The 24,603-nt window shown below is 49.8% G+C and overlaps 1 protein-coding gene across 4 annotated transcripts in view; it reads right to left on the reverse strand.

Annotated features, from left to right (window-relative positions):
• PGBD5 (piggyBac transposable element derived 5) overlaps nt 1–24,603 on the reverse strand; it is a 113,578-nt gene that overhangs the window by 44,390 nt on the left and 44,585 nt on the right. For all 4 annotated transcript variants that reach the window (XM_087431971.1, XM_087431970.1, XM_004426887.3 and 1 more), the window contains exons 2-3: nt 9,034–9,461; nt 3,109–3,243 (exon numbers count right to left, since the gene is read on the reverse strand). In XM_087431971.1, the coding sequence (XP_087288097.1) occupies nt 3,109–3,243; nt 9,034–9,461 (563 nt within the window). The remainder of the gene's footprint in view (nt 1–3,108; nt 3,244–9,033; nt 9,462–24,603) is intronic.

Raw genomic sequence — 24,603 nt, forward strand, 5'->3', positions numbered from 1 at the left:
CTAGACTCTTTCAAGTGGAGCTAATCCTTATCTGGTCCTACTTCAGAAGGATGCACTCTGGCCAGCAAAGCCGAAGCAAGACCTTGGTCTCTCCGGGAAACACACCTGTGAATCCACTGTCCCTTCAAGATATCACCTTAGCTCACGACGGAATAACTGGAAGAAAGTCATCTGGCCAGCTCTGCAGACCCTAACCGGTAGGCCCCCAGACCAATTCTGTCAACGCGTAAGGAACAACCACAAAAGCTCTGTGGCACGCGCTGTTACTAGCTCGTGGGTTTTCAGGCCTCAGTGATCTGGGCTGGACATATTCAAGAAGAACCAGGCATACGCCCTTCCGATCTCTTCATGCATCACATCTGCCTGCACCCCACTGGCCACAGCAAAACGAAAGGCCAACCTCAGAACTGGGAGGGGTGCGCAGACTCTGCCGCCAGGGAGAGAACAGCAGAATGGCCAAGGGCCATGCAGGCAGCAGGCCGGCCAGTCTCTTCAAGGCTTAGCAACTGGGCTTCTCCGGTGAAAAGTCATTTAGAAGAACAATGGATCGGAGAAACTAAAACTAAGAAAAAGTTCTTGTGTACACAACCCCACATGTGATGTTTACAAAAAGGAGAATCATAGAATCTTGCAGTAGAAGGGACCTCACTGATTAATTTACCCCATCCCCTCGCTCTGTAGACAAAGACACCAAGATCACACAGAGCTGGGACTGTTGCTGCCCCTCAGGACTGAGGAGGGAAGGGGTGGCCTAGGGTCACAGGACAGAAGCCACAGTCGGTGCTGGGTCTGTGCTGACCAGCAGGAACCCCTGAGTGCCCAAGGTACCTCATCTGGAAAACAGGGATAAATGCCGCCGATCCTCACACCTCACAGGCTGATGTGAGAACCCAGGAGATGCAGAAGTGAGTGCTCTTCGGGTGTAAGGTGCTGCTCTGCTCTGTGCCTCTCGCCCCATGGACCTGCCCAGGCTGCTCCCTTTCAAAAGCTGTCAAAACAAGATTAGGACCTGGAGAACCAAGAACAGGGACATGACACTAAAAAGACCATCGTCCCCAGGTTGTGTGGCTCCTTTGCAGTGCCTCCTGGCTACTCCCAGACAGAGGTGTCCCCTCCCTGCTTTGCTGCCCACCACAGGCACCTTCAACTGGACCTAGGAACAAAGATGAACTGCAGAGAAAAGAAAGTTCTTGCTCCACCCCAGCCCAGGACAGCCTGCAGCTGGACGGTGACTGCTCCCTCCGCACTTGTGTGCACAGGTGTTTTAGAGGTCGCCCTTGGAAAGCTAGATTGCTTTTGACTGGGAGCTGCCAGCTTCAATTCTGGCTTCTAAATACAAACCTGCATGCTATTGCAAAGCCTCTTAGAATCACAGCGTTCTAGAAACAAAGTGGGAGCTGACTCAGTGGTGTAGTGGTTAAGCTCGTTTGTTCCTCCTCAGCAGCCCAGGGTTCGCAGGTTCAAATCCCCAGGATGGACCTACACACTACTTGTCAAGCCATGTGTAGGGGCATCTTACACACAAAAAGTAGAGGAAGATGGGCACAGATGGTAGCTCACAGCCAATCTTCCTCACCAAAAAAAAAAAAAAATATATATATATATATAAATATATATATAAATAAAGGAAACTTCAAGGTACCAATCCAAACTTTTCATTTTATAGATGAGGATTTTATAGGTACCTTGAGAGAGAGAGAGAGATCCGTGATAATGGACATGATTCCTAGCTACTCATCAAGTTTACAGTAAAAAGGAAACGGTGCTAGATGCACATGCGAACGGTTACTCAAAAGTTACACAGGCAGATCCCCAAGAAGGCAGGACCATGCCTTCATATTGCAGTGCCTGGCACAATGCTGCAGATAACAGGTATTCAATAAGTATTTATTCAAAGAATGAATGACTGTTCTTCGGGAGGAGTTAGATAAAGTGAACCTGACTCCCCTGTCTCCATGGTAGTGTCACTGCAAAGGACACTACAGAGGTGGCAGGGGCCACTGGAGGCTGTGCAGGGACAGAGGCCCCAGGCACATGCAGACTGAATCCTGCTCTGGGATAGGTCCACTCTGGCAATGGCCTGAAGCCTGTACACGAGCAGACTCAAGCTCAGGGTCCAGCTGGAAATCCTGGTCCCAGCCCAACCTGAAGGTCCCCCGGTCCTGCAGTGAGAGAGTAGGACGGCGCTTCTGAGCAGAGACATTTACCTGGAGCATGTGCACTTTCCTTGCTCTTGCTCTGAGCAGACGTGGTGAGGAGATGCTCAGCTGAATCTTCCTCTGAATCCTTCTCTAGCTCAGGGGGAGAAGGGAGTGCAAAAACCCTGTGCCTTGAGCCTGGGGCTGCAGCCAGGCAAGGGCAGTGAGGTGGGGTCAGCTGTGACCACAGGGCTGGCACACCTGACTAATGGGAGAAGGTGTCCCGAGCAGCAGGGCAGGAGAAGCCAGCCCAGGAGAGGAGCTGTCACTTAGGTGCCACATTCTGGTTTCCGCCAGCCCCACCTTCTCCTGTTGAGCCCTCTGTACCCTGGCTGCTCCTGACAGCTCAACATCTGACACTTTTCTTGGAGCAGAGCTCGCTGCCTCTTCTGAAATATGCGCCTGTGTCTGCCTGACAGAGCAGAGCCAGTGAGCAGGTGGCCACTCTGGCTCAAAGGGCCATGCTCCCGACAAAGGCTAATTTAACCAGCTGGCTGCTGGTGGCCTGTGAAGAGGGTGTTCTCAGGACTGGAAGGTAGGACAGATACCTGGCAGGCACGGGGCCTTTTGAGACCACCACATAGCGTGCTCGCAAGAGAGATGGTAGTCACCTCTTGTGACTCACTGTTTCTGTGAAGCCCCTGGCTGACACTGCGAGGGCCTGAGCCTTGATCAGTGTTTACCACTGGTATTTAACCAGAGGGGCTGGAGTGGGCAGGAAGAACACAGAGGGGCAGTGCTGGCCACCCTCTGCCCCAGTGAGGACGGGCACAGCCCAGCCCCAGCGTCAGCTGGAACATTTGGGTGAGGCACAGTGAAAAGGTAAGTGAGCAAGTTCACCGGATACCAATTGAGCCAAGGTCCCTGGACTGTCTTCCCTTGGCCTCCCTGGACCCAGCCCAGGGCTCACCTGTATGATGAAGCCAGTGGAAGAACACTGCCTGACCCAGAGGCTGAATTTCCGCTTTTTCCTCTTTCGCAGTTCCCGCTCTGTGCATGTGGCAATGAACACAGGGTCCTCGTCAATCAGGGGTTCATGTAGCACCTGCCAGGAACAAAAAAGCAGAGAATCTCATGGAAGGCAGTGTGAGCTCAGGGCGTCATCAGTTTCGGGATTAAATCTAGTCTCTGCCTTTGATTAGCCATGTGACTTTGACTAAATTACTTTACCTCTCTGGTCCTGAGTCTCCTCATCTATAAAAGGGTATATCGATATCTACACCAGTGTTTCAGGGAGGATTAAGTAAGAAACCTGGATGCAAAGCACTTAGCACAAGCCCCAACACAGAGTAGGTATTTAGTGAATGGAAATTATTATTTATTATTATTATTATTATTGGCATAAGGTCCCCAGTCCAAATTCTCAGTTGGTAGAGGGATCTCCAGCAGGGGTCCTGACCTCCAGTTGGACATGTCCGGTAGTGGGCACCTACTTCTTGTCAAGGAAGACCTTTCCATTGATGGTTCCAACTGCTGAAAAGCTCTTTCCCTCACTGACTCAACACTGACCTACACTTAACCTAAACCTATTGGTCTGACTGCTGCCCCTATGAGAAACAAAGAAAAACACACTATTTCTTTAGGTATTCAAGACAGCTCTCACGTTGGCCCACAACCTTCTTTTTCCTAGGCTGAACATTCTCTTTGTAAAAACCATTCCTGAAATGACCCAGGTCCCTTGTTGCCGTGGCCCGGCCTCGGGCTCTCATCCAGGTTCTCAGGTTCCTTCTGACGTGGGAGTCCCAAGGTAATTTTACACTTATTTCGCCTATTTTAACTTCTTGATAACATGGTTACAGGACTTTTTAATGACAAGACAATAAAGTAAAAAGAAATCGCATAACAAAAATAGGCTCCAGGGGTGGTCAAAGTTTTATTTCTTTAAGCTAAAGCTTTTTTGCGGAGACTTTTAGGTAAATTTTAGGAATCTGCTACACTTCCCTCCCCAATCCTATCTCAAGCTTAATTACGAAACAGTGTGTATGTCTGCAGTGCACTGAAATGAAGAATGTAGGAAATAATATGATTCCGAGAACCCTGCACAATGCTCTAGATCAGGGGCCAGCAAACTACGGTCTAGTCTAGCCCACTGCCTGTTGTAAATAAAGTTTTATTGGAACCTGCCATGCTCATTCACTTATGTATTGTTAATGGTTGCTTTCTGGCTATAATGGCAGAACCAACAATCTGTAACAGAGACCATATGGCCCACATAGTCTAAAATATTTACTATCTGGTCATTGACAGAAAAAGTATACCAACCCCTGCTCTCCATCAGTGCTTCTCAAGCTTTAACGAACAAACTAGTCACCAGGGATCTTACTAAATGCACTTTCTGATTCACAGATTTGGGGCAGGGCCCGAGTTTCTGCATTTCCAACAAGCTCCCAGGTGATGTCAGAACATGGTCTGACAAGGGCAGAATGGAGGATAATACTTACCAACCGCGATTTGGATAGTATCCCTCCATTCTTCCATTAATGCTACCTTGAATTCCATTTAAAAAAAAATAACAGCCTTGCAGTGTTCAGTCTTAGCTGTATATACTGGCCCCTCAGTTTTTTGTTGTTGGAAGCAAGGGGACATTAAGCCTGGCCTCCCCAGTCTTGAGCCCATGAAGAGGGGGGGCTGAGAAGCTGCCTGGTGACAGCCCACCCCAGGCCCTCATGCCTGCTTCTAGTGCTCGCTGGCTCTGTGTGGCTCATAAAACATTCAAAGCCCCATTTGGAACCACTCTAGCAAAATGGACAAGTCTCATACACGGTGGGGAAGAGAGCACAGGGGAAAGGGAAAGACAGTGTAAAGAAGTGCTTTTGCTGCCTGCCTGAGGCTGCCCGATTACCCCTGCTAAAGACTGTGCTCCACTCACTCCGGAGCCACAGTAAAGGAAGCTGCCCTCTTGCTTGCATCTTCAGAAAGCCAACGTACCTCCACTCCACTTGTATTTAACATATAATCAGTTGCAAATTTATATTTAATCATATGCCTCACCAAAGCAAAAGGGCCAGCAGGAATTTCTGGCCCTAAAATGTTTTTTCGTCTTTTCCATCATCAAGTGAATTTTGAACGGGTTATTACCAAACTCAACACAGAGTGCTGTGTTCTCCAGAGCTCTATGCCTGCCTGAAAACCACTTCCTTCTCCTCCAGCTGCAGACTGGGCAGTGTTTCCCTGTTACCCAGCTGTATTTCCTGAGTCCCCTTCTGTGCGTGACAAGCTCATTTTGGGGTGTGGAGGTGGTTATGGTAGGGGAGAGAGAAAGCATCCACTTATTTACTTGCATAATCCCTCCTCGAAAATACTCCTCTAATTAATCTGGCCCCAGTTTTGAGGAAGTGCAGGGTCTCCTCATTTTGTATTTGTGAATAAACACACAGACGTATGCACACATGGTTGCTTGGGTTACTGTTAGATTCTGGGAGCCCCCTTAAGACCCTGTAAAAATTCTAAACTCATTCCAAAGGGTCACGTTTGCTAGAATAAAAGGCTCCAGAGATTGCAGGGCAGAGGGCGTGGGTATGAGCTGGCGAGGCGAGTGTGCTGTGTGTGTTGACAGTGAGTATGTGCAGGAAGCAGGGTGCAGAGTAACTCCTGGGAGTCTGGAGCAAATCCATCCACACATCTGATGGAGAGGTAGAATGAGAATTGTTCCAACTGGTCTCAACAGGCAGAAATGAAGACCCTTCAAAGGAGCCCTGAGGCTTCAGGGCAGCAGAGGGCAACTTGTAAACAAACTCACTGCTCAGTCCCTGTCTCCTTGAATGAAATGTTCCAGAACCCAAACAGGGACTCTTGTGGAGAGGCAAAGCTGGAAAACCAGGAAACCTTCAGAGCTTCCAGCTTCTCCAATCAAGGATCAGAACAGGGGCCCTCTTCCTTCTCTAAGAGGCAGACACATCTTTCAGGAGAGAACAAATGCAGGAAGTAAGCATGATGTGGCTGCTGCTGGAGGCCAAAGGGAAAAGCCCCCCATGCAGGCCCCTGGGAAGTTTAGGTCCTTCTCCACACAGAAGAGCAAGCGCTTTCCAGTGCACAAGTCAAGCTGCTTATCTGCGAAGACAGGGGCACAATGGCCTCCAGGAACCCCCAGCTACCACGAAGGCCTAATCATGCTAGAAATCAGTCCCACGCTGCAGCTTATGACTCCATCTCCTGTGGCCGACCCTGCTCCTGACCACTGACACAGCGTCACTCAACAGAGCGCAGAGTCAGGAGGAAGAGGGAAGATGAAAGAATAGCAAATTCCACCTGATCACCAGCCAAATGGACACTGGTCCAAGGGACCTTTGACTTCCCCTTTGCCTCCTGTTCCTCTCTGTCAGGTGGAGTGTAGTGGGTATTGTTTGCCCCCCAGACCCACTTTCCACCCTTCCTACCCTGTGCTGTGGCCTGGAGGCCAACCTTGATAAACTGCACCATCCAGGCCCGCAGTCTAGCCTGCTTGGCCAAGTGGGAGGCATGAGCAAGAGATGGGAGAGCCTCACCTGCCCGTGTTGTCAGCCTCCCCCGGGCTGTGGCCTTCACTACTCCTACGCACGCTCCCTCTCCTCGGCCCAGGACTGATATCCGGGTCCCACTCTTGTTAGCCCGGGGTGCTGCACCACTCCGGTAATTTCCCCGAACCCAGATCACTCCCGTCCACAGCCCCCCACATTGAATTCTCTCCACCTGCCCTGCCAGAGCACAGCATTCGTTTCCCGCTGGCATCCGGACCACCACATAAAGCAGCGGGGGGAAACGGCAGCAAAAAGAAAACATAACTTCACAAACACAAAGGCAAAAATAAACATTAAATACAAAGTAAAAAAAAAAAAGGGAAAAAGGAAAGAGACATAAAACCCCAACATGACCAGGGAGCCCTTCCTCAAACTGAGCCTCATCTCAGGCTCCTTCCCCTCAGCCTAATCAGCTGGAAGCAAAGAAAAGATGTCAGAGCAGGAATGAAGGGACCTTCTCTCCAGGGTCTCCCTGGCTCTGCCCTTGCCTCCCACCATCTAAGCCATACACAGAGAAGGGTAGAGCTGCCCCCTCGGACACCTGCCCACCCACGGACGCTGCTGGGTCCCCTCAGGGCACCCCTGCCCGGGGGAGCCCACAAACCTCAGAATTTGCTAGTGGGCGCTGCAATGTGCCCGTGAGCCACCCCAGACCCCAGGGACACACAGGGGGACGATGACCATCCCGGATTTCAGTCTCAGGTATCTGACACTGAAGCTCCAAAAGGCAGACGGCAAGGGGCTGGCACACGGCAGGCACACGGCAAATGTGAGTGTAATCACGGACACGGCTTGCCCAGTCTGGGGGTGGGAGGGAACCTCAGCAACCTGATCTCTAGGCTGTTCAACATCAATCATGCAAATAGCTGGTAGTTTGATTCTTGAGAGACACTGAGGCATAGCGAGACCACAGCCTTGTCCAGCAGCTCTTCAGAGGTCTGACTCCAAGGATGGTCAGAATATTGCTTTTTTTCCTTGCAGTCAGCCAACATGTCTCTGGTTTGAATCATTTTCAACCAAGCAAATATTCAGTGAAACAAAAAATAATGCACTCAGCCCTGTACTTGGTCCTGCAGGGCCTGGGATAAGGTGGGCTTGTGTCCCCAAAAGACCTCACCTCCTGGTCAGAAGCCCACTGGAACAACTAGGAGACAAGACAAAATGGCATGCAGCTGCCGGATGAGCAGTGGGGGAACTCAGGAAACGGGAATGCAGGCCCAACACCGGGCCCTGAAGACTGGGCACACTGGCTGGAGCACAGAGAAGAGGGAACAGCTTCCCAGGAGTCAGAAAGCGCATCACAGACACCTGGAAGTCATGACGAGCCCAGCAGGTTCACAGAGCAGCGGGGAGCACGCTTCAGAGGTCACTTTAAGGCTCCCACAGACCTGAAATAGAGTGACACCCTCCCCACAAAAACCCTGTGGTTTTCAGCTGTGCAAAGTAGGCAAGATGCAGAGTTAGAGAGGATCTGGAGGAGAGCGTCAAAAAGAATGTGAGGTTTATTAGGAAGCCCTTAAAGGAAAGGCACAGAGAGAGGAGGTAGATCGATGGGTCTTTTCACGAATAAGTAAAAGTGAAGTAAAATTCTGTCTCCACACAGAACAGGTCAACGGAAACTGGGCTCACGTGGGCCAAGAACTTCCTGAAGTTTAGGTTAGAGAAACTCCTCAGTTTACCAGACCAGTAGGGCAATTTTGAGGATGATTCTGACTCTCTCACCATAGCCAAATGCAATGGCCACAGGTGGACAGCAGACGGCCGGGCCTCAGGAGCTGTGAGCAAACAGAGCCTTTTAGAACCAGTCAGGGAAGTTGGGAAGGTGTGAGGGGCTCTATCTGTGAGGTCTGGGGCTCTATCAAGCCTCCCCCTCCTCCACGTGTGCCTGGTGGAGCTCAGCACGAGTGACTCCAATGGCCTGAGGAGGCTTTAAATTCCAGGCCATGCCCCCTGCCCCTGGGAGACTTCTAGCCCCTTTCACCACCAATGTAGGTACTCAGAGAACACAAGAAAATTAACATGAGCTTGAGTAAACAGTAGTTTGGAAAGAAAGTGTAATCAAAGGAGAGGGAGGATGAGGAGAAAAGAGGAAGGAAACAGCCTTTCAGAGCAAAACACTGAATTCTGACTTCTCTGAGGTTTGGAGCTGTTATCCACCATCTCCCTGTGATCTGAGGTGGGTGTGTGGAATGAAGAATGCAGGGATAACCTGCAAGTGACCTCAGAGTCAAGGAGGAACAGGAGGACGCACAAGGTCACTGCTGCTCCCCTGGCTCCTGCTGCCACCGAGCCAGGCAAAGGGAGCGCTCGGAGTTCTGTCCCCTGCACGCTGGCCTCACCTGGGTTTGGGAAGGTCTGAAGGCGGAGTCGAAGCCGTTCTGCAGGGAGTCGAGGAAGGGCTGGACCTTGTAGAGGCCGTGCGTGGTCTGGCTGGAGCGGAAGGCCACGACGTGGAAGTACTTGAGGATCTTCTCGAAGCGGGCCTGGCTCATGACGAGGGCGAGGCTCCGGTTGCTGTAGAAGCCACCGCTCCAGATGCTGAGGACCGACTCGCAGTGGGAAATGCTGGTGGAGATCATGTAGCCCAGGAACGCCTTCATCTCCGTCAGCGTCACCTCCACCCAGGCGCTGTCGCTCCCAAACCGCTCCTGGAACTTCTTGGCATACATGTTTGTCTGCACCACCATGTTCTTGAGGATGTTGTCTGGGACAAAGAGCTGGAAGAAGTCCATGGCACTGGCGCTGGGGGGCATCCTTCGGGTTGGACCTAAAACAAAGACAGGCCAAGCACTTATTGCTACAACCCCACACCTGGGTCCAGCAGGGACGCACCTCCCATTGCTGGGCCCCTGCTGGAGTGCCACCCCACGTGCCACCCTTCCAGGAGGAGCTCACTCCCCCCAGACAGAGGCACGGGGCCCTCCTGTGTGTTTCCAGTCACCTGTGTCCTAGCACCCCACCCAGGGGGTCCTCTCTTCACTCTGCACAGACCAGTCTTATGAATCTGACAAATTCAGAAATACTGATCCAGAGAGAAGGGGACACCCAAACGTCGGGGAGGAGACGCAAAGACACACTGAGTTCTTAACACAGGAGCTTGGCCATGGCTTCCTGGCTTTCATTTCCCTGTACATTAAGACGGCTTCACAAATAAGAACGCTTTCACCACTTGAGCCCTGAAAGATTCTATCCAGGCGAGACTGCAGGTTTTATTAGGCATTCTCTACGTGGTAACTTTAAATTTATTAGCGAATAAACCTGAAGGGGCTTGTTTAGATAACTTCACCAATGCAATAAAAACCTCACAATTTTTGACTAATGCAGAAACAGCTTATTGAAATATACATATACACACACACAAACATACATATATATGTAGGTAGATATCCTTAAGCAATATGGCTTTCAATTCCACGCAGTGACTTCAGCCAGGCTAACAATACGTAGAGATTTGTAGGAGACAAGCTTCGCTTCCATTCCATCAACAAAGTGATTTCTAATAAAAGCTGTGTGTTCTTCAGAATTTTAAACCCCTCTTCCCAACAACCTCCCTCTACTAGTGATTTGGGCAGTATCTGAAAAACAAATTTTCTACATCAAAATTAAGACTGACAATGTACATAAGACAGCCCAGGTTTTAGATTCAGAAAGACAGATCTGGGAGCGGAAACTCTCAGTTTACTTTTAGCTAACTGCACAGTCTTAGATAAATTTCGTCATCTCTTCTATTCATCAAATGGGCACAGTATCACTTGTTTCCCAAGGCTGTTGTGTCAGGTAGAATGGGGGTAGGGGGCGGGTGATGCAAGGCACGCGCCCAGCAAAATCCTGGCCCTGGAGAGGTTCCCAAACCTTGGTAACATGAGACACTGTCAACAGAAATCCACTGACGGCAGGCTGAGGGCTTTAGAATGCTCTAATTACCCTCAGTTTACAGAAGAAACTGAGGCCCGGAGAGTGAAGTGGCCACCATATTCACTTGCACCAACCATTTTTGGAAGGGCGCCAGGTGGTCCTGGCACCACCAGCGCCAAACTGGTCTTGGAGGCAGCGGCCCTGGCTGGCGTGACAACGAGACCAGGAAAACAGGAGGGCCTTGGTTAGCGAGAACGGCCTGAAGCTCCACACCCACCTTTAATGAAAATCATTTTATTTCCGCTAAACCTTGTAGCCTCTGGTGGGTGAAGCCATAAATTATTCAGGGGGAGCTCTCAAAGAGGAAAACCAGCATTTTAATTGCTACTATCATGCCGAGTAAGCAGAATGAAATTTTCTCTTCCAAAAGTTATGTATAAAGTAATTTTGCCTCCCAGGCCACTTCAAAATGAATTCGCGCAGCAAACTCTGGCCTGGCCAACTGCTCAATGAAGAAACTGGGAGGCAGCGGCTCCCTCTTATCTGTTTGGTTTTGATTTACAAGCATTCACCACAGCCTTTTAGTTGTGATTCCTAGTATTTGAAAAGTGTTGGCACAGGCCAGTCATTGGGAAGGAATGGAGAGAGGGAGAGAAGGCGGAAGGAAGGGAGGGAGAAACCGCTGTTCAGGAGATTCAATTCCTATCATCAACTTAATAATATGGCCATTTAATAATATGGCCCTGGGGAGTGGGCAGCATTCCCAGCGAAGGCAAGACTCCCTTACATTGGATTCACTTACAGCGAGCTTTTCCAGATATTACCCGATGTGATCCTCACAACATCCTTGTGAAGCATCACCCATTCCGCAGGTGAGGAAATAGGAACTCAGAAGGGTAAGGACACAGCTCAAGGTCACCCACTTCTAAGCGCCTTACATTGGAGTGATCTTTGTCCCACCTCGCCTAGAGCCAGTACCAGTGCGCCTGCTGCCCGCTATAACTGTTAACACGCCCCTTCCACTCTCACAAGCATCCCATCTGGACAAGAAGGGATGTGGCTCTCCTGCACACTGTGCGTACATGGCACTTAAGCCAGGTGCATGGTCTTCAAACCACACAACTTCGCTCCACCTCCCCGATGCACACATTTCACGGTGGGCAAAGTAGGATTACAATGCACAGCCAGAAGTAACTCTGAAGGTAAAAGGAGAACCTACACTGCAAAAAATGCAAAGACAGCATGGAACTGGAGGTGCGGATGGAGGCAGGGTGGTAGGGAGGACCTGGAGGAGGAAGAGCAGGTGCCCACCCAGGTTTATCTTGGTGTCCGGGCTGGAGGTGGAGGGCTCTGTTGAGTGCATTGCCAGGTAATACACTCATACATCATCTCCCTTCCCTCCCCTCCTCACTCCCCACCCCTCCCCCCATGTCACCATGTCTCTCCTTCAAAGCCCCATCGCCAGCACCAACCTGGTTCCCTCAGTGTCCAGGGATCACCCACTCGCTCAAACCCAGGATGCCACAGCACACCCAAAGACCCAGGGCAGCACTGACAGTGGTTCAGTAATGCCCAAATTCCCCAAAGAGATTCTCCCACACCCACCCCCACCTAGGAAACTGACCCCCTCTCTTCAACAGTAACTAGAGAAGCAGATGTTCTGTGTAGAAAGGGACGGTAACACAAAGGCAGCTAGGGAAACTACTCATTCAATGTACATTTGAGTGTCGTACTGATCCTGGAAATAGAAAGGAATGAAGATCCGACATCCTCGCCCCAGGAGTTCTCATGTAGTGAGAGGAGCAAGCAACACACAGTGACCAGTAATGCCAGGCTCAGAGGAGGGCTGTGCCCACAAGAGGGACCCTGAATCCAGATTTGGGGGGCTGGGTCTGGGAAGCTCCCTGAGGGGGCCATGTGAGATGGGCTTTAAAGGGTGAGGAGTGAAAAGTCACCAGCCCCCGTGGGGTAGGGGTCGGTAGTGGGGTTACAGAGTATTTCAGGCAGTGAGAACTTGTGCAAAGGCTCCATGACCAGAGAAAATGCCCTCCGTCTAGTGGAGTGTGCAGGAGAGAGTGGCTAGAGGCATCGTGGGGCACAGGGCCAGTGGAGGACTGTAAGCACAATGGATCATGCTCATGCTTCAGGAGGGTCTCTCTAGTGTCAGGGGACGGTCTGGGGCTCTTCTTGAAGGCAGGGAGACCTGGCAAGGACCTCACTAAGGGGTGGCCACAGCAGATTCCTCTGCTGGCTCCCTCACCTCTGCGCACTGCACTCGGCTTCCCTACAGGTGTGTTCGGCATGGGGAATGGACTACAGGTGAGCAGAGATACTGAACATGGCCTGAACCCTGGGCGACAGTGGCCTCCATCCAACAGTGGCCTCACACATTTATCATTTCCATTTGTACCAGGACATGAAAATGGTTGATATTTTAAACTAAATGTGTCCAGACTGAAACTCCAGATTCCCCAGTGTCCCCTTCCCCTTTGATCCCCCACCAGCCCCCTCAGTTACTTCAGCCAGAAACCTGAACTGTGGGGATTCCAGGACCAGACTCATCATGGGCCACACAACCTCTCTGCACCGCAGTTTCCTTATCTATCAGATGGGAGGAAGAACCACCACAAAGTCACATGACCTCACACACAGGTGATGGCCTGTCCTGTAGGAACGGCTCCTGCCCAATCCTTTCACTCCACTCACTTCACCACCACAGACCTGGAGGCAGCTGGGCACCCTGCATGTTACTGATCCCCACCTTCAGGCCCCTCTGGAAGAAAAGGGGGGCTCTGTGTGCCTTCTAAAGTACACCCTTTTGGAGCCAGCCCAGTGGCATAGGGGTTAAGTTCGTACACTCCACTTTGGCGGCCTAGGGTTTGCGGGTTCAGATCCCAGGTGCAAACCTACACACTGCTTGTCAAGCCACGCTGTGGAAGTGTCTCGTATACAAAAAAAGAAGACAAAGATTGGCAACAGATGTTAGCTCAGGGCTAATATTCCTCACCAAAATAAATAAATAAATAAATAAAGTGCACCCTTTTAGAGACAGAAGCACTCACCTGGAGATGAGAAAGGCACTTAGAAACTAGTATTTTTGGGTACAAATCATTAGCAGCTTTGTGACAAAGACAAGAATCACTTAATATTGTGAATTAAGGATTTAAAATAATGAAATAATTTATCTCCAGTTATAAATAAATCAAAGTTATAAAAATATAACAGGAATGTCTTGCATCATCACAAAAATATTTCTCTCATTTGAGGCACTGAAAATTACATTCCATAAAAGGATAACGTAGAAAATAGCCGAACCATTGTTCTCAGTGCCAGCTGCAGCCGGTCTTCCTCTCTGGCTAAACTAATCATTTCTCTTGCATTCTATCTTCCTTCCTCCAGTGGCTGACACACAGGACAAGCCGTCTGTCTGACAAACACCTGAGGTGGAGTCTCAATTGTAGAATTCAGCCCCTCGGCCACTCGAGAGCACCAAGGCTTCTTCCCTTGACTAACCCTTGTGTTCACAGTGGAGTGACCAGTAACAAATTTGATTTGCAGCTGGATCAAGGCATCTGCACAAGGGTAGGAGCCATGGGCGTGAGGTCCTGGCCGTGCTCCTGACATCCCTGGGGCTCGGCCCCCATGTGGCCGGATGGGATAACTCATCCCCATCTCACTGGGCAGCTGTGAGCAGCGTCAAGGTTGCCCTTCTGTTTATCAGGTCTGATCTGCAATGCTTACCAAGATACCAAAGTCAGGTTCAGCTTAGTGTTAGTCCTCTAAATGGAACCTTCCAACAGAAGGCACGTGAAGCCACTAACTATTCCCCAGAGCCCTCAGAAAACACGCAGAAACGTGGCCAGGAAACCCCAGGTGCAGTGTCAGTTCCATAATGTATCAGCTGCAGGGATTCCTTGTTAGGAATACGCAGCAGTGAAGTCTTGTGTACACACGAGTTGTGTGTGTGTGTGTGTGTGTGTGTGTGTGGTCTTCCTCAAGCTAATGCAACACAGTGGTTGACAAAGAAGTTGCCAATACAAAGAAACAATTTTGGAATTGGGCACCTGAGCTGAGGCTGTTCATAGGAAACATGGATCACAGAAGAGTTGCATGTAGTCCCTACAGAAAGAGGCTAATTCATTGGCTAACATAGAGTTTAAATTTATAACCTTGACTAGACATCATGTGACAAAGAGCTGGTGTACAGAGAAGGGGAGACATGCACCCAAGCCTGACGTATCAAAACTTTTTAAGACAGCTTACTTTCAAAAATGTTCACTAGGGGGCCGGCCCGTGGCGTAGCAGTTAAGTTTGTGTGCTCTGCTTCAGTGGCCAGGGGTTCGCAGGTTCGGATCCCAGGCGCGGACCAATGCACCGCTTGTCAAGCCATGCTGTGGCGGCGTCCCATACAAAGTAGAGGAAGATGGGCACGGATGTCAGCCCAGGGCCGAACTTCCTCACAAAAAATAAACGAATAAATAAAATAAAAAGCAAAAAAAAAAAAAAGTTCACTATGTGAGGCACATACACACATATTAAAAAATAGCCTATTTCACACAAAACTAAGATTTCATTTGTGTGTGACTGCCAACTCAAGCAACTGCCACCTGCCCCTGACCTGCTCTAAATGTGTCCTGGGAGTGCTGTGCTGGGCAGAGATGGCCCTGACCACCTCCATGTACACCGAGCTAATGGGGAGCAGCTGGAAAAGAAGGGACGGCAGAGTCTGCTCCACTATGAGCCCTTGTGACCCCACCCCTGGGCCTGAGGCCCCCCAGCATCATCTCTGTCTGCAGCAGTAGTCTTCTACACTCGAGGTCCTGTGCACAGATCAGTCTTTGGACTCTGTTAGTGAACAGATCAGGTCACACATGTTTTCACACATAGAACAAGGAACGTTTACTCCTCCGACCAGAGCTGGGTCTCGAGTAAGCAGCAAGGTGACACACAGGAAAGGGTGGAAGCAGTGTGTCTAGCACAGGGGTGGCTACAGCACAGACTCAAATGTCAAAGAAGGAATGGACACTGGCAGGCACCGAGCTTCACTGTGACTCTGACTCCCTTAGTGGCAGTTGCCTCAAGGCCAGGAGGTGACAGGGCTATTCTGTGAGTTTGTGAGCCCTCCCACGCCTACGTGTGCTGTGGCTTCTTCAGTTCATGCTGCCCGTGAGAGCACCCTGGACCAGGCTCCTCCACTAAGACACTCTCCCACCAAAACCACAGATTTCACTCTTCCTTAGTCCTGAGCTAAACCGTAGTACGGGAGGTGTCTGTATGAACAGGTGTGGGGTTTACCCGCACTTGGGTTGGGGGAGGGCGGGAGCTGGTTCCGTCCCTGGTTTTTTCACTAACTGAACCTCTGTGAAGCTGTAGTCTCTCCAGGTCTGTTTTTCACTGGTAACTTGCCTCATCTCCCTTCCAAGACTAATAAAACAGTAAGACAACGATGTAAGTATTTTGAGAGATGTAAATAACTATATAAAAGTCTCCTATTATGATTCCGGAATAGCTGCTGTCCAGCAAAGTTGACAACCTGGACTGGGCTCCAGCGCCAAGACTCATATGCGAGGCGTGACCTTGAGCAAGTTACTTAACCTCTTTGCCCACAGGCTGGGCAGCTTCAACAGCAGAAATTTATTTCTCACTGTTGTGGAGGCCAGAAGTCCAAGATTAAGATGTGGGCAAACTCGGTGTCCAGTGAGGACTGCTCCCTGGTTCATAGAAGGCCATCTTCTCACTGGGTTCCCATATGGTGCAGGGGTCCAGGGAGCTGTCTAGGGTCTCTAATATAAGGCACTAATTCCATCATGAGGCTCTACCCTCATAACCTAATCACCCCCTGAAGGCCCAACCTTCTAATACCATCACATTGGGGGTTAGGTTTCAGCATATGGATTTTGGGGGGACACATTCAGTCTATAGTGCTCTTTGGGCCGTGGTCTCCTTGTAGGTCAAGTAAAGATAACAAAAGTATGAAATTTGGAGTTGGGGTGAGGCTGAAGCGGGATGAAGTACAGCAAGAGCCAACGGGCCTTGCATGGTGCCTGATTTTGGGGGGAGTACTCAATACCGGTATCTAGTCACGTGCTTGACAGCATCCGCTAATCCCTATCCCAGGCTTCTGTGCCTCCTCCTGGGAGCTGACTTACCAGATGGCAGTTACAAAACAGCAGCCTCAGTGACTGCAGTTTTATTTCATTTAGACACTGTCTATTTTTCCCACGAGGCTGCACTTGTAAAGCCTCTGCCTGGGTAAAGAAAGGACAGCAGAAGTGGTTTTCCCACTTTGGTAGAACCTGATGGGGAGGGGACGTGGTGGGGAGGAGCTGCTGGGCGCCAACTGAGGCCTGCCCACCTCAAGAGGCCCCATTTATGCAGTGACCAGTTTGGATGGGCCACCCGGACACTTTGCTAATTTCCTCTATGACTTCACAGCCTTTCCTGCCCCCCTCGTACTGCTCCAACCCGCTGCAGTTCCTCACGCCCAATCAAATCAGGTTTGTGTCTGATTTCCACCTACCTCGGATGCTGTTTCTTCCTCAGGTTCCTTCCCCAGACCTACTTCCTCCTGCTCACTTGGCCTCAGCTGAGACCACTGATGTCCCCAACTAGCTGCCAGCCCTGGCCAGTTCCACATAGCATGGTATAGGTCTCCCAGAACCACCCTATCCTTCCTCCAAGAAAGGCAAGAGAGAAAGGGGCCGTGTCACCAAGTGCTCGGGGAGAATGAGCAGTGAAAAGAATGTGCAGTCATCCTCGGCATCAGAAAGTGTATTCCAAGTATGCACCTGACGGAACAGAAAACTATGCAGTACCTGGTGGAGAGTCGTCTTCACATCAAGCACCACAATGACCATTTAACTGACCAGATTTAATTCTCGCAGTGGCCAACCAAAGTACCTAGACCCCACTTTGCAGCCGTGGAAGTGCAGGCTCATTGGGGACTTGCTCAGGTCACATCAGCTGGTGAATGAAGGAGGTGGACATTCTCTTCCCTCCAGCAGGCTGCACCCCACATGTGTGGGCAAGAAGACTCCCCAGGTGGCTGGGTCTTTCTAGATTTGTGGCTGCTTCTGGTTTTCTATGTAAGTGATGAAGGCTGACCATTAGGACAGCAGTGAGGAGGAAGTTGAGGAGAAGGCACAGGAAGGAGAAAAGGGAGACAGAAAAAAAGCTGAAAGCTGACTACTGAAACATATATGGTTGGGGTTTTTTTCTTGACTAAAATGAATGAAATTGTGCTGAGGTGAAACGGCCCCTCCCTGAAAGCAAGTGGGGATGGTGGGGGCCCAGTGGGTCTGGCTGCTGACGTGCAAACGTGAAATCTTGGATAATTTTAGGGGCTGTCAGCAGGGATTGTGTCATTTACGGTGAATCCCTGGGGAGACGCTGACAGAGGGGTGCAAGTAAGGTCCACATGGGCAGGGATTTTTGTCTGTTCTGTTCCCTGTTGTTTCTTCACTGCCTAGAACAGCATCTGGCCCACAGGAGGCACTCAACAGATATCTGTTAAGTGAGTGAGTAAATGAGTAAGTGAGTGAATGAATGAAAAGTATTCAAAGGGTAATGAGTCTTCAGCATTTGAGGGCTGTTGGCAGCGTCCCTGCAGCTCAGAGGAGGACTAAGGCAGTGAGGTGTTCACTGGATGATGAGGGACAGAGGAAAGACAAAGGGACAGGTCGTGAATCTCTGGGCTGGATCTGAGGCTAGGACCCCTTCTGGGCAGCCCGAGGAACAGGCAGGATCACACCAGGGTGCGTGCATGTGTGTGCACACACACGTGTGTCTGAAGAAGTGGGGCTGGGTAGGACCCAGGCCTCACATATCTCAAGACCCTGGATTTAGACCTTTGTGCTTATCTACAAATGAGATGAACATCTAGTCACAGGGACACACAGACTGGCCTGGGCCTCTGAAATGTGCCATTTTTGTAATCCTGTCTCAGTATTTAAAGAATACTGGGAGCCTAAAGAAGCAAACAAACAGAAAGCAAGTGGCACAGGCCTGGTCTGACCTCTGGAAGGCTTGGCCTCAGGCCATAGAGAATGCGAGTCTGTGGAGAAGCCAGCAGGCTCTGTAAGGACCCAAAGGCAAAGGTCTGGCTCTTTCCAGCCCAAAAGAGAAGGTAAAGGTCACGTGGCAACGTGAACCCAGACAGTGGACATTGGAAGGGCAGACCTGGGCCTGCACTCCAGGGCCAGAGCCCTGCCTGAGAAGCAGCTCCTCTGCAGCTATATCAAGGGTATGTGTTGAGATGACAGTCGTTAGGTCAATGATGAAACTGACACCCAAGAAAATTGGAATCTGGCCAGTGGGGCAGGTGTGGGTGGGTACTGCTTGCCCTCTGCTCACCCCTGCAATCCAGGCATGGGTGGCTCCTGGGCCTCCCCTGCCCAGCGCAAGGCAGCCGGCTCTGCCTGGTGTGTGCATGGGGGGGCGGTACATGGACAATACTGGACTCCCTCCCCAGGAGGACCTATTAGGACATGGTGGTAGCCCTCTCCAGCTGATTCTCTTAGGCAACACCGCCCCCACCCCTGGTTTAGAATCACTGGTGCAATCTGTTACCTCCTTTTACAGACCCGCCAGTCACTTGCTAAATTGACACAGCCCAGGTATGCGGACCCCCATGCCCTGCTCCTTCTCTTCCATCACCAGATCCTCTGTATTTACTCTGAGTGTCTGTGTATCCTGGGAGCAGGGCACGTGGTGGGGGGCGGTGAGGAGGGAGTAGGAAGAGCACAGGAGTGTGGTTTCTGGTGGGGTCCTCATCCCCCTTTCTACCACCCCTGGGACACCCATGGCACCCCACAGACAGATGCACTGGCCCCTGTCAGCACAGCTGGGTCAAGAAAAACGGAGGTGAGCTGAAGTTCCTTTATTACTAATTATCTCCCTCTAATTCCCTGCATGCCCACCCACACCCTGATGGGACAGAGAAAGCAGAATGATAGAAAACGAAGAGATAAGAAAAAGGGGAGCTAAGATGGAGAAGGAGATCCCAGGATGAGGGGAAGGAAGCAGAAAAGCACCCTGAAAACTGTTTGCCCCAGGCAGGTAAGTGAGATGCACAGGCCTTGTCTCCTCATCTCAAAATGCAGGTCAGGCTGATGACAGACAGGGCCCTCTGCAGGACAGATGCAGGAGCGCAGAGCACAAGGACAGAGGTGGCAGGCGAGCATTCACACTGACCTGTGAGTCAAGCTGGTGGCGGGAGCACTGCTTGCCTCCACATTTAGGGCACTGTGGGCAAAGGCTGACCCCTGTCCCCCTGGTTACCCTGTGGCCTCCAGGACAGGTGACACCATCAGCCTCATTTTCTCAAGAGGAAACAAGGACCAGAGAAGGTCAATGTGACAGTTAAGGAGTTAGGGCGATTCTGGCCTCCAGGTTCCCACTATCCACTTTTTCCTGGGAAGCCTTTCCTTCCTCACATCACTTCCGGAATCCAGCTGCACAAGTGTTGCCAAGGGGAATATCTTATTTATCTATCAGTAAATACAAACAAATCATGTTTATTTACTTTAACGAACATGTATATAGGACTTACATTTCTATACATAGGCACATGTTCTGTCTGCTTTGTAAATGATAATTCGATTCACTTATTCCTTGATGACAACTCTGAGAGATCTGTACTATTATTAACCCCATTTATCCAATTTGGAAACTGAGTCATAGAGAGATTAAGGGACTTGCTTGAGGTCATACAACTAGTAAGGGGCGAAACCAGAATCCATCCCCGATGGCCCAGCTTGAGTCCATGCCTCTGATCACCACATCATGGTGCATCTTACTGGAAGATTCTCCCAGTCCCCCACACATGCAACACGACCTCACAGTCCCACACACACCGCTAAGAATTCATGGAGGCCTCTACGGAAACAAGGCAGAGAGAGCCGAGAGCCCCTGCTTGCATATGCCTTGCATGCACAAAGACAAAGTTGCCCATCTGCGATCTGGTCCTGTATACCAGCTGGAATGTAAGCCCCACAGGAACAGGCATGTGTCTATTTTCATACAGTAGGTGCTCAGTAAATGCTGGCTGGCCGAATAACGTTTCCCAGTGTGTCATCAGGACCTCCTTTTCCCTTCTGAGTTTCAAGGGGCCAGGACACTCATAGACCCTGTGCAGAGTCAGAGCCCCTGCTCACTCCAAATGAGAGATTTCTTTTTGTCTGTCTACACCCACTTCAGATCACCATGACTTTTGGCTGTTTGCAGTAGCACACACTCTGAAAGCTGTCTGTGCATTTTTAAAACTGCAGTTTATGCTTTCTAACACAAAAGCCGTTCTATTTGCCCTATCTCAAGGCAATGTTATTTCTTCCTAAGCTTTACATCACGCAGTTTCAAGATGAGTTTCTTACAAAAACGCAGGCATCAATAGGACAAAATACCCTTGGAGGAGCCAGGGCAGGAGGGGCAGCTTTCATTTGGGACATTCAGGCCAGGCCACTGAGCCAGTCCTGGGAGCCAGATTCTGCCCAGTGGAAGGACAACCAGCTGGGACCCGAACTCTAAATAATTCAGGGAGGTTTAACAAACCCCCACTCTTTGAGGAACTGAAGACACAAAGGTGACAGCCACCTGGCCCATGGCCACTGCTTCAAAGAACTTAAAAGTGAAACCCAGAGCGAGTTGTTTTGTGCCCAACACATCCGTTCGAGTTGGACAACAGTTAGATTACTCCCTCAGGAAGGAGCCTCTGAGGTACGTTCTTTAATCCCACAAGGTTCTTAAGTTCGAGGTGACCAGTGTGGGTAGGCGACACTAACCTTAATTTTGAGCTGATGATGTGCCTGGAGCTCCACTAGGGATTTATGGATGTTAGCACCACATTTCTAATGGAAGTTTTACACACGAGGAAACAGATGCACAGAGCTTGGACCAACCGTCCAAGGTCAGAGCCTGAGGATGACCCCAAGTTGCTTCCCTCTCCCACGCTGCTGCCCTACTGTGGAAGCACACCACACAATGCAGTGCCCCAAGTGCCAATCAAAGCTGTGCATCAGCTACCTGAGCACCAAGAATGAGGAGGGGAGGAGAGGACGCGTAAACGGTTCCCATTGTGAGGCAGCCCTGGGCACAGGGACCAAGGCGCAGTGACCTCGATCATCTAAATGTCTCCTAACAGAGTAAGCGACTATAGGCAGCGCCCAGGAGAACTGCCCACGATGCACAGGCAAATGCATTTCTAACGCTGTAAGCCCGGGAAAGAGCAAGCTGAGCGTTAATGACCTAAAAATCTGGGTGCTCTGCAGCCCGGCACTCATCTTCTGACAAATAAATTACCTGGGTTAGACTGCACTGTGACCGCATTTAGACAGCAGTTTCATAGCCATTGGGTTTTTCTAGATTTCCTTCCTGTGAAAGGTGACCCCCCTGCTAGATAGGTCTATTACAAAACACATACACAGCCATTCTTAATCTTCATGCATTAAAAAAAACAAAAAAAACTAGAGTGAAGAATCAAAAGTGGAAGTTTAGAAGTCACAGAACACTATAAACCACACCTAGCAAATGCAAGATAAATGTCTTCCCCACTCTCACCCACTAATGTTCTCTTATTTGCGCAAGAGCCTGCTCCTGGAGAATACCCCACAAAAACGCTAAGAACACCGACCGCACCTCTGCAACTAAAGCCCTTCAAATCAGAGTGGATGCAGAAAGAAAGGCTGTCATGCTCCTATATCAACCCTAATTATTTCACATCATCCTGAGGGAGAGAGGTTTTCTGCAACAGACTCCGTTGGCTCAATGCGGATGGAGATGGAAGTTACTGCTCCACTCACCCCCGTTGCACCAGTGGACTCATTTGCTGGATGGAAGCCCATCAGCATACATGATGCATGAGTCTCTTCTGGAGATCCTCACTGTGGACAATGGAGGTAGCCAACCAAGGTGCCAGCCAAGGATCTCTCCAGGCACTGCAGCAGGTGGCCTGACCCTGCTACCAGCCCAGCCTTTTTCCGTGGTGCATCCCCCACCCCCCATCCCCCATCCCCCATTTGCCTCTATTACTCAAACTCTGCAGCACACCAGGATCTTGACTGGGAATTGAAGTACCAGTGGATAACACCTTCAGGTAGGACTCTTCCCAAGGGAGTTTTCATTTTAATAAAGGCTCCAATGAATATCAAAGGTTTCAACTTCCTAAATCACCCCAGTGGTAGAGTGAGAACAGAGAGGCTACTAAGTATGGAGGATGACAAGGGATGGGGCTAAGATTTGTAGATTTTGCTTTTCCTCAGATGCCTACAGAAATATCACCCAGGGGTTTCCAAAACCAATCTGAGCAGGTGCTAACCCACCCCCAGCCCATACACACACATTACCTCTCCAAGAAGACATAAAACAGGACTTTGCACACCACCTCAGAATAGGTGTCAATCCTTGATCCAGAAATGACAAATAGGCTTTGGCTCTTGTGTCAATTCTAATAGTTAGGTGCTGCTGAAGGAAGTAAATTATATTAAAAATTTAAAAGTTACTACCTTAGAGACAGGCACCTCCACGCCCTAAGGATTCCTGGTATAGGAGGGAACGTTTATCAATCCTGACTGACTCTATTCATGAAAGACCCACCCTAAACTGTTCTGTTCGGGGAAGAATTGAGAACAAGAGAGTGCTCCAGAGGGATAAGTTTGGGAGGGTCGGGGTGGAGGGGGTCCAGATGGGGACGCGTGTGTGTAACCTGATAATAGCTTCGCGCCATAGCAATTCGCGCCATAAAATGTAACTGTTTAAATGTTTTAAATTAGCCAATCATGTAAGACCGCGCCAACCTTTTCCCACTTTATGCTTCCGAATCCTATAAAAGAGCTTGCCCTTTAAGGTTCGGGGTCGACTCCTCTGTCTCCCAAGTAGAGATACGTGTCGACCCGGAGCTCCGCTTAATAAACCTCTTACCTCTTGCGTTTGCATCAAGCTCGGTCTTCTGTGTCTGTGGGTCCGCGCCTTCCCGAGGCTGGAGTTGGGGTTCCCTTTTTGGGATCCTACACTGCCTGTACATATATTAAGGAGGATTCTGAAGCCCTGTCTGAGGCCAGAGGAAGGGTGTTGCTGTGACTGATGAGCAATGCTTGCTGTGGGTGAAGGTGGCCGGGGTGCAAGGGGTCATGTATTTGCCATGCTTAGTGGCGAAAGGCAAAACAGGAAGACATCATTTCTCCCTAAACATCTGAGCGTACTTAAAAGCTGGAGCTCAAAGAAATATATTCTCTATTTGTGGGTGTGTAAACGGATATAAAATTTCTAAGGGGAAATTTGACTTTCCAAAGTGTTCATAAACTGTGAAGTTATTCTAAGGAAATATTCAGAGATGCACATGTTTTGTAACCAAAAAAACAGTGCAAAAAACCTAAATGCCCCCAAATAGCGAACATCTATGATATGGAACTCTCTATACATTAAAAAGGAATGTTCTTGAAGAATATTTAAGAGTGTAAGAAAACTTTCATGAGAACATCTTTAAAAAGATTACAAAGCAATATGAACAGTATGATCCAAACAAAAAAAAGTGTGTCTGTGAACTCAGAATGACTGAAAGGACACAAGGCAAAGGCTCAGCCATGACCATCTTTAAGTAGCAGGATTATAGGTGATTTCCATTATTTTCTTTACACTTTTCTGAACATGGTTTCTGAAAATAATGGCTATAATCAAATATCTGGCCTTCAGAAGTAGAAAAAGAACAGCCGATGATATTTCAAAGAATGGGTACTTGAGGTCCTGATGTTCTTCTAATCTTTCTTCAGGGTAAAGGGCTGGTTTCATTTGCAAAACCAGAGAGTGGGATTAGGGCATTTCTAGAATCCTTTCCGGCATTGATATCCTGTGCATTGTGGCCTGTCTGCCTCAAGCATCAACTTGTATTCCTTAAACAGGAGGCCACAGGAGCCCACGAGGAGGAGGAGGAGTGAAGCGGAGTCCCAGGCCCTCCTTCTAGAGCCTGCAGTCCCCAAGCCCAAAAAGCTCCCTGCTGAACCCCACAGGTGAGGGCCAGCAATCTGAAGAGATTTACAGAGGCTTCCAGCCCATTGTCTTCTTTA

The sequence above is a fragment of the Ceratotherium simum genome, chromosome 6 (assembly GCF_057802395.1).
Source record: "Ceratotherium simum simum isolate JZ-2026a chromosome 6, ASM5780239v1, whole genome shotgun sequence".
NCBI classification, from domain to species: domain Eukaryota; kingdom Metazoa; phylum Chordata; class Mammalia; order Perissodactyla; family Rhinocerotidae; genus Ceratotherium; species Ceratotherium simum.